The sequence below is a fragment of the Pleurodeles waltl genome, chromosome 3_1 (assembly GCF_031143425.1).
Source record: "Pleurodeles waltl isolate 20211129_DDA chromosome 3_1, aPleWal1.hap1.20221129, whole genome shotgun sequence".
Taxonomy (NCBI): domain Eukaryota; kingdom Metazoa; phylum Chordata; class Amphibia; order Caudata; family Salamandridae; genus Pleurodeles; species Pleurodeles waltl.
This window is the reverse complement of record NC_090440.1, coordinates 321,496,881-321,507,456: the sequence shown is the minus strand read 5'-3', so window position 1 is coordinate 321,507,456 and position 10,576 is coordinate 321,496,881. Positions and strand designations below refer to the sequence as shown.

The 10,576-nt window shown below is 44.2% G+C and overlaps 1 protein-coding gene across 1 annotated transcript in view; it reads right to left on the bottom strand.

Annotated features, from left to right (window-relative positions):
• Window positions 1-257: 257 nt before the first annotated feature.
• AP4E1 (adaptor related protein complex 4 subunit epsilon 1) overlaps window positions 258-10,576 on the bottom strand; it is a 246,052-nt gene continuing 235,733 nt past the window's right edge. Inside the window, exons 20-21 of the mRNA XM_069222475.1 lie at window positions 1,390-1,547; window positions 258-1,233 (exon numbers count right to left, since the gene is read on the bottom strand). Coding sequence (XP_069078576.1) covers window positions 1,076-1,233; window positions 1,390-1,547 — 316 coding nt within the window. The 3' untranslated portion in view covers window positions 258-1,075. The remainder of the gene's footprint in view (window positions 1,234-1,389; window positions 1,548-10,576) is intronic.

The following is a 10,576-nucleotide window of genomic DNA, read 5'->3' as shown; positions in this document are numbered from 1 at the left end:
AAATTGAGTCTTACTGAGGCAAGCTACCCGGGAGTTAATCACAGGTTAATTTAGTGACTTTTTGTGATTCACCATGATAAGGATTGTGGTTGTTGCTTGAGCGGGGTTTTCACTGTCCTTAATCATACAGTGTATGTCAAATGCAACATTCTGTGTTTCTTGTTTGTGCAACGGAAAAAACAAATATGTAAATAAAGTATCTCCACTGCAGAAAATTAACTTTTGAAGTGAAAAGACACTGAATTAGCAGAGGCAATAACAGTCTTCCTAAAATATGTATTTATTATACATTGGTACATAATTTTTAAGTGCTTTTAAAAAAATTACAGAAAGAAAATAGAAAAATATTTTTATATATTTTTACAATAAACTTCTAAACATACTCTTGATTGCAGCAGTCTATTTTTATATAGTAAGACCTCCAGTAGCCATGTTCTGGGATTTTATCATGCTGCTGAAGTATGCAGACACCTTTAAAAACACACGTGTATGCATCTCATATGTTCTCAGGCATTTAAAAGGCATCCTTTCATTTGGAAGGGAAATATCCCTGAGAAACATTTCATTCCTCTTCATACTCACCTACACATTAACTTATCTGGATGAGCATCTTGTTATCTTTCTCCAAAACATTTATTGTTGCCTCAAAGTCCAAACAAAAAAGTGGCATTCAGTGCAATGAGGCCCTGGATATCTAGGCAGCTTGAACTTCTCTATGTTGTATTCGGACACCACAAAAATTCAAGTCCATTCACATATTGTCACCTAATTTGCATAGTGATTCAACTGTAGGTTTTGGTAACAACCACAATCCAAATACAAGTTGCAGAGTACATGCATAGTGAATAACATCCAAAATATGCTTTCGATGGTATCAACTTTAGAAGACGTTTGTACTCTGCAGGGTCTACTTCATGCTTTGAGTACCTCACTCATAAAATATAAGACAACGGCGGAGAACATAATGCAAACAAAGGTAGATGACATTTAATGGCAAACACTCCAGTGGCGAGGGTGGCTTGAATATGTAAACTTTGTCTTGCAAATGTTTGTAAAGGAGACACTATTATCATTATTAGTTTTCCAGTTCTTTTTGACAATAGTAAAGTAAACAGTCTGGAAGCACAGAAGATGTTGATCTGAACCAGAGCACCAACATTCCTGCTTGGATCCGGCAGTGAAGCAAGCAGGGGGTTGATGGAAGTAGCTGGCATGCAGCCAACCCTTCATTGCCTACATAAAAAATGGAGAACAGTTACTGAAATAACTTCCCAGCATACATCTCATAAACAAAATTTGTGAATTATTTTAAATTATGAGAAGCTCAAAAAAATGTAATACAATTTGTGTAGACTGTGTTCAAAGCACAATGCTAACTTTGTAACTTACCTATTACATCAACAATGTGAAACCTCAGTTTTTCATGTAAGGTGGTGAGAGCAACAACCGGGGATTCCTGAGGGCCCGAAACCTTTATGTTCTGCTTCACATCATTGGAAAATGAAAGCCAGAGCTTACCAAATTCTTCAGTAGTAATTTTCAAAGGCCTAAAATTGCATAATAAAAAAAAAACACTCAACAAGACTTGCACTCTTGCACCATTGTCTAATGCTCCATCACATCTGTTCCCACTGACTGACCCAGCAACCACACAAACCCCTTAAGTCCATGCCAGTTTTCCAAACTGAAAACTTATGCCACAATTCCCTTTCAGCCAAACCACAACTGCTTCACTTATTCAGCAGACTATTAAAACCACTCTTTTAATTTGCTTGTCATGAATGTTGAGAACTATAATAAAATACACAACTACATCTACATTTGTAGTCTATCATTACAGAGTTGTATGTTTCACTGTGTATATTATAAGCATTTCAAATCATATAAACAAAACTAAAAAGATCTATCACTTTATCTGTATTGGCTGTACGACAATGAACACATTCCAATTGCACCCCATATGGACACCTTAGTAATGACAGAATTAGCATGTTAGCAGTAATAAAGTAGGAGAACTCTCAAAAATTCATAGTAAAATAAATGACCTGTACAACTGATGAGTTTTATCAGTTTTTAGTGAAGGCCAGTTCCCACAACCTCTAAAGAACAGACTGTTCACACATTTATAAAAAATGTCCACAGTTTGAATACCTCCTTCTTTTGTACCTTGCGTGATTACCCCGTTATGGTAATCCCCACTCTTTCCAGACAGAACTACTTGACCTCGTCGGCACATATCCATATCCTCAAATCAAGTATCCATATTTTGTAACTTTAACATCAGGGCAGAAGTTCCTTTCAGCCTAAATGCTCAAGGAACTATTGAGAACACGAATTACCTTGAATTCACTCAACCCTCAAAACAACTTACACTATGTCACACCTTGTATTTATTATTCTGACAGATCCCACACTTTATGATTTTGCACTATAAACAGTACTCCTCGACTAACCGCTACAGCAACCGTTTCTCCATCAACAATTGCCTCAGTTCTAATCAACTGTGTCAGTCCGATGGCTTGACGCATATAGCAACCAAACCTATTTTGGAACTATGTGATGTTTTTGCATGCCATTCAAAGATACATTTTTTTGTTTCTCAAAATCATTTTCAATTCTTCTTTAACATCTGTAACTCAGCATAATCAATATGCTTTACTAATTCTCTTCCCTAAAAAAAAACATCAAACTCAGACAAAATATTAAAGAAAGTTCAAAAAGATGGCTAAGTTCTGAAATGCAGAGGTGGAGCTCTCATGAGAAGACCAGAAAATCACAACTTCGGTTGACTACCTACTCTGCAAGACACAGGCCTGTAAGTATAAACTACAAGTCAAAAATCCCTCTTTCCAAGCATGTACCAAAGAAGCAAGACCAAGTTACTTGCCTTTGGTAATGCCTTATCTGGTAGAGACTACATCTAGTTGCAGATTCCTTGCCTTCGAATTCTCCCCAGGCAGACTGGTTACAGAAAATATTTGGTGAGCAGTAAACCTGCATGCCAGTAGGAGGCGTCAATCTGTGCCATGTCCATTGTTGGTGGTGTCCACTCCAGAAATGATATTGTGGTATCTAGACAGGCACCGCCCAGGCATGCCAACGTCTTTTCATAACTTTCCATGTCAGTAGCACAGAGGCATGAAGAACACTGACCCGTGGTGTCAAAACTAGGCCCTGATCCCTGTTCCCAGAAATCCGTTCGTAGAGTGGGGAGGATGGGTGGATCAGTAAGGAATCTGCAGCTAGCTACAGTTTCTACCAGATAAGGTGTTACCGAAGGTAAGTAACTTGTTCATTTGATAGGGACTTCTACCTGCAGATTCCTTACCTTTGAATAGATACACAAGCAATACAATCCCCAGAGGAGGGTCTGGGAACCAATTTCCAAAAGAGAAAGTCCTGAAGGACTGAATAGGCAAAATGCCCATCCCTGCTGACTGTCCAGACAATAACGTTTAGTAAAATTGTGCAGAGGGGCCCAAGTTGCTGCCTGGCAGATGCCCAGGATCGTAACTCTGTGTGCTAACGCAGTGGTCGCAGATTTAGCTCTGTTGTAATAAGCTTCCAAGCCTTGAGGAGGTAGCTTTTTTGGCAGGTGCATAGCAGATCTTGATGCAGAGTACAACCCAACGAAAGATGGTTCGCTTCGGCACTGCCCTACCTTTCCTGTCACCCGCATACCCCACAAAGAGTTGGTCATCCATCCACAATGAAAATGTCACTTACCCAGTGTACATCTGTTCGTGGCATTAGTCGCTGCAGATTCACATGTTGTGCATAGCCCGCCATCTGGTGTTGGGTCGGAGTGTTACAAGTTGTTTTTCTTCGAAGAAGTCTTTCAAGTCACGAGACCGAGGGACTCCTCCTCCTTTGCTTCCATTGCGCATGGGCGTCGACTCCATCTTCGATTGTTTTCCCCGCAGAGGGTGAGGTAGGAGTTGTGTGTGTTAGTAATAGTGCCCATGCAATGGAGTGAATAAGTATGTACCAGTTAAGGTTTAAGTAATATATTTACAAAATGTACAAAGTTGAAGATAACTTCCAAACGGCTACAGGCTCCCGGGGAGGCGGTTGGGCACATGTGAATCTGCAGCGACTAATGCCACGAACAGATGTACACTGGGTAAGTGACATTTTCAGTTCGATGGCATGTGTAGCTGCAGATACACATGTTGTGCATAGACTAGTAAGCAGTTATCTCCCCCAAAAGCGGTGGCTCAGCCTGTAGGAGTGGAAGTAGTCTGAAATAGAGTTCTTAGTACGGCTTGACCTACTGTGGCTTGTTGTGCGGATAGCACGTCTACACAGTAGTGCTTAGTAAATGTGTGAGGCGTAGACCATGTGGCTGCCTTACATATCTCGTGCATTGGAATATTCCCTAGGAAGGCCATGCTAGCGCCTTTCTTTCGGGTTGAGTGTGCCCTTGGTGTAATGGGCAGCTCCCTTTTGGCTTTAAGGTAGCAGATTTGGATGCATTTAACTATCCATCTGGCTATACCCTGTTTTGATATTGGGTTTCCTGTATGAGGTTTTTGGAATGCAATAAACAGTTGTTTTGTTTTTCTGATTTGTTTTGTTCTGTCAATGTAGTACATTAGTGCTCTTCTGATGTCTAATGTATGTAGTGCCCTTTCAGCTACCGAGTCTGGCTGTGGGAAGAACACTGGTAGTTCTACCGTTTGATTTAAGTGGAACGGTGAAATAACCTTTGGTAGAAATTTTGGATTGGTTCTTAGGACTACCTTATTTTTGTGTATTTGGATATAAGGTTCTTGTATTGTAAACGCCTGAATTTCACTTACTCTTCTTAGAGATGTGATGGCGATGAGAAATGCAACTTTCCAGGTTAGGAATTGTATTTCGCAAGAATGCATGGGTTCAAAAGGTGGACCCATGAGTTTCGTTAAGACGATGTTGAGGTTCCATGAAGGAACGGGTGGTGTCCTTGGTGGTATAATTCTTTTGAGGCCTTCCATAAACGCTTTAATGACAGGTATCCTAAATAGTGAAGTTGAATGGGTAATCTGCAGGTATGCAGATATTGCTGCGAGGTGTATTTTAATGGAAGAGAAGGCCAGGTTTGATTTTTGTAAGTGTAGTAAGTAACCCACTACATCCTTTGGAGATGCGTGTAATGGTTGAATTTGATTATTATGGCAGTAGCAAACAAACCTTTTCCATTTGCTTGCATAGCAGTGTCTAGTGGATGGTCTTCTAGCTTGCTTTATGACTTCCATACATTCTTGGGTGAGGTTTAAGTGTCCGAATTCTAGGATTTCAGGAGCCAGATTGCTAGATTCAGCGATGCTGGGTTTGGATGCCTGATCTGTTGTTTGTGTTGTGTTAACAGATCTGGCCTGTTGGGTAATTTGACGTGGGGTACTACTGATAGGTCTAGCAGTGTTGTGTACCATGGTTGCCTCACCCATGTTGGTGCTATCAGTATGAGTTTGAGTTTGTTTTGACTCAATTTGTTTACTAGATATGGAAGGAGAGGGAGAGGGGGAAAAGCGTACGCAAATATCCCTGACCAGTTCATCCATAGGGCATTGCCTTGGGACTGCCTGTGTGGGTATCTGGATGCGAAGTTTTGGCATTTTGCGTTCTCCTTTGTTGCAAATAAGTCTATTTGAGGTGTTCCCCAAATTTTGAAGTAAGTGTTTAGAATTTGGGGGTGAATTTCCCATTCGTGGACCTGTTGGTGATCTCGAGAGAGATTGTCTGCAAGTTGATTCTGGATCCCCGGAATAAACTGTGCTATTAGGCGAATATGGTTGTGAATTGCCCATTGCCATATTTTTTGTGCCAGGAGGCACAGCTGTGTCGAGTGTCCCCCCCCCTGTTTGTTTAGATAATACATTGTTGTCATGTTGTCTGTTTTGACAAGAATGTACTTGTGGGTTATGATGGGTTGGAATGCTTTTAACGCTAGGAAAACTGCTAGCAGTTCGAGGTGATTTATATGCAGCTTTGTTTGATGTACGTCCCATTGTCCTTGGATGCTGTGTTGATTGAGGTGTGCTCCCCACCCTGTCATGGAAGCATCTGTTGTTATCACGTATTGTGGCACTGGGTCTTGGAAAGGCCGCCCTTTGTTTAAATTTATACTGTTCCACCATAGAAGCGAGATGTATGTTTGGCGGTCTATCAACACCAGATCTAGAAGGTGACCCTGTGCTTGTGACCATTGTGATGCTAGGCACTGTTGTAAGGGCCTCATGTGCAGTCTTGCATTCGGGACAATGGCTATGCATGAGGACATCATGCCTAGGAGTTGTAATACCGTCTTTGCCTGTATTTTTTGTGTTGGACACATGGTTTGTATAACTTTTTGGAAATGTTGAACCCTTTGTGGACTTGGAGTGGCTATTCCCCTTGTTGTGTCTATTGTTGCTCCTGGGTATTGCTGTACTTTGCACGGCAGAACGCGTGATTTCGCATAGTTGACGGAGAAACCGAGTTTGTAGAGGGTTTGTATGACCTGATCTGTGTGGTGTGAACACTTTGTCAGTGAGTTGGTCTTGATTAGCCAATCGTCTAGATACGGGAATACGTGTATTTGCTGCCTTCTGATGTGTGCAGCTACTACTGCTAGGCATTTTGTAAAGACTCTTGGTGCGGTTGTTATACCGAACGGCAATACTTTGAATTGGTAATGTATTCCTTTGAATACGAACCTTAGGTATTTCCTGTGCGAGGGATGTACCGGTATGTGGAAATATGCGTCTTTGAGATCTAAGGTTGTCATGTAGTCTTGTTGCTTTAGCAATGGTAACACTTCTTGTAGCGTGACCATGTGAAAGTGTTCTGATTTGATGTAGGTGTTTAGTGTTCTGAGATCTAGGATTGGTCTCAGTATTTTTGTCCTTTTTTGGTATTAGAAAGTACAGTGAGTAAACTCCTGTGTTTATTTGTGTACCTGGTACCAGTTCTATTGCGTTCTTTTGCAGTAATGCTTGAACTTCTATTTCCAGAAGGTCTGAATGCTGTTTTGATATATTCTGTGTTTTTGGTGGTATATTTGGAGGGATTTGGAGAAATTCTATGCAATAACCATGTTGGATAATTGCTAAGACCCAAATGTCTGTTGTTATTTTTTCCCAAGATTGGTAATACTGACTTATTCTTCCCCCCACTGGTGCTGTGTGGAGGGGATGAGTGACCTGTGAGTCACTGTTTGGTTGCAGGTGTTTTTGGGCTTTGAAATTTTCCCCTGTTTCTAGGGAATTGTCCTCCTCTGTACTGGCCCCGAAAGCCTCCCCTTTGGTACTGTCCCTGGTAGGTAGACGGTGTTGAGTGTGAGGTACTGGCTTGTGTGGCCTGACCCCGAAACCCCCCTCTGAAGGTTGTTTTGCGGAAGGTGCCGAAAGTGCCTCTGCCCTGCGGGGAATAGAGTGTGCCCATGGCCTTGGCAGTGTCAGTGTCCTTTTTTAGCTTCTCAATTGCCGTGTCCACTTCAGGTCCGAACAATTGTTGCTCATTGAATGGCATATTGAACACCGCTTGCTGTATCTCCGGTTTAAAGCCAGATGTTCGTAACCACGCGTGCCTTCTTATGGTTACTGCTGTGTTAATTGTTCTTGCAGCTGTGTCAGCTGCATCCATAGAGGAGCGTATTTGGTTATTGGAGATGTTTTGTCCCTCCTCAACCACCTGTTTCGCCCTTTTTTGTAAATCCTTGGGTAGATGCTCGATGAGGTGCTGCATCTCGTCCCAATGGGCTCTATCATATCGCGCTAGGAGCGCTTGAGAGTTAGCGATGCGCCACTGGTTTGCAGCTTGTACTGCGACCCTTTTTCCGGCTGCGTCGAACTTGCGGCTTTCTTTATCCGGAGGTGGTGCATCGCCTGACGTGTGAGAGTTGGCTCTCTTGCGAGCTGCCCCTACTACAACCAAATCTGGTGGGAGTTGTGAGGTGATGAAAGCAGGGTCTGTCGGCGGTGCTTTGTATTTCTTTTCCACCCTTGGTGTTATTGCTCTACTCTTGACAGGCTCTTTGAAGATTTGCTTTGCGTGCCTTAGCATTCCTGGGAGCATAGGCAGGCTCTGGTAGGTGCTATGGGTGGAGGAGAGGGTGTTGAAAAGGAAGTCATCCTCGACAGGTTCCGAGTGTAGCGACACGTTATGGAACTCTGCTGCCCTAGCTACCACCTGTGAATACGCTGTGCTGTCCTCTGGTGGTGAGGGCTTGGTAGGGTACGCCTCCGGACTGTTGTCTGACACTGGGGCGTCGTATAGGTCCCAAGCGTCCTGGTCATCTTGGCTCATGGTGGTGTGAGCCGGTGAGTGTGACGGAGTCTGTGCCGGTGATATGTAAGTTACAGGTGGAGGAGAGGGTGGCGGAGTTACCTTCTTCACCACTTTTGTTTGTGGTGCTTGTTCCTGTATTTGGAACTCAAGTCTCCTTTTTCTCCTAATAGGGGGAAGGGTGCTGATCTTCCCTGTTCCACTCTGTATAAAGATCCGCTTTTGAGTGTGGTCTACTTCAGTGGACTGTAACTCTTCCTCGAATCTATGTTTGCGTAATTGAGAGGACAGTGATTGCTCCTCTGAATATGAGCTGGTTGTTGGCTCGGTTGCCGGTCGTTTCGGCACCGAAACTATGTCCTTACTCGTTTTCGGCTCCGAGGCGACTTTTCTCTTTTTTGGAGTCGAAACTTCTCGGCGTCGATCCTCCTCGGTGCCGCTGTCTCTGCGTCGAGCAGCTTCGGCTCCGATGTCTCGGCGTCGATCTTTGTCGGCAGCACTTTCTCGGTCCCGAGATTGCTGCGTGCCTGTGTCTCGACCCGAGTCGGACGATCTCGGCACTAGTTCGGCCTTTTTCGGTGCCGATGGGCGGTCACCGACTTTATGGGTTGAGCCATGGCCTGTTGGCAGTGGCGTCCCCTGGGCCTTGTCTGTTTTCTTGTGTACTGGCTTCGACGTCTTACTCACTGTTTCGTGGACGTCGAATTCCTCCGAGTCCGATTCATGGATAGAGAAGGCTTCCTCTTCTTCTCCTTGTTCCTCGAACTCTCGGTGTCCTGTCGGCGTGGACGCCATCTGTAATCTTCTGGCTCGCCGGTCACGGAGTGTTTTTCGGAATCGAAATGCGCGACAGGCCTCACAAGTTTCTTCCTTGTACTCGGGCGACAGGCACAGGTTACAGACCAAATGTTGGTCTGTATATGGGTATTTGTTGTGGCATTTAGGGCAGAATCGGAACGGGGTCCGTTCCATGAGCCTCGATGTTACACGCGGTCGGGCCGACCAGGCCCCGATGGGGGATCGAAATTACCCCGAAGGGCTACCGGAGCTCTTCACGATTCGATTCGGTATTGATTCTATCTAATCCGATCCCGAACGCAACAATACCGACGTAATTTTCCGAATTTCTAACTATCTTTCCGTTCCGAACCCGGACCGAAAAGGAACACGTCCGAACCCGATGGCGGAAAGAAAACAATCGAAGATGGAGTCGACGCCCATGCGCAATGGAAGCAAAGGAGGAGGAGTCCCTCGGTCTCGTGACTCGAAAGACTTCTTCGAAGAAAAACAACTTGTAACACTCCGACCCAACACCAGATGGCGGGCTATGCACAACATGTGTATCTGCAGCTACACATGCCATCGAACCTCACGATTATGATCACAATAGAATGCAAACGCTCATTCTGGGTCCAGGTGGTGGAGTCTCTCCTATTTCTTAAAAGGATGTGGGGTGTGTAAAACGTATACAGGGTGATTGGTTGGCCTAAATGAAAAGGCGTGACCGGTTCTGGCAGAAAATAGGCCCATGGCAGAGGCAAACAGATCTAACCAAAGCTCTTCCCACTGCTGAAATAGACCTTGCGTCACCTCCAGGTTCAAGATGCCATTTGCTCTGGCGTTCAGAAAGCCCGCCATGTGTTTTTTTTTTTTTTAACAATTCTTTTTATTGCATTTAACCAGCAACCAAAAGTCTTACAGCAGTATATTGGACAACAGTAGGATGTAATTTAACCACGTTTCTTCCCTCTGGGTTCACCCCAGGGCTCACTCCTTCCCTCCCCACCCCTGCAAAGTCAAAGCATATCTTGAACATATGGTCATATCTGGCTACAGCTCCCGGCTCTTACAGGCCTGGATGGAGAGCACAATCCCCCTCTATAAACGTTCCACTTCCCCCAAATTCCAGTCCATTTCCTTGGGTATCCTCTGCTCGTGTAAACCACTCTTTCAGCCAGCATACACCAGTCCAAGTCCATTTTCCAGTCCGCTAGTGTCGGCGGGCGACTCACTTTCCATACGCAGGCAATATTACGTTTTGCTATTGTCAGTCCCAGGGTCATCCACACCCGGTCCAGACGGGTGAGATCCGTATCACACCAAATGTTCAACAGGCAACACTTTGGAGAAAGCACAATGTCCTTCCCGCACACAGTATTTAGGAATATCATCACTGATTCCCAACAGCTCTGTATGGCTGGGCAGCTCCACAACACATGATAAAAGGTCCGTTCCGGTCCACAGTTTCAGGAGCAGAGGGGCATCCCAAATTTACCCCTCTTTGCCAGGGTCGTGCAGGCATAGTGGCTTCTGTGTAAAATGTTCAGCT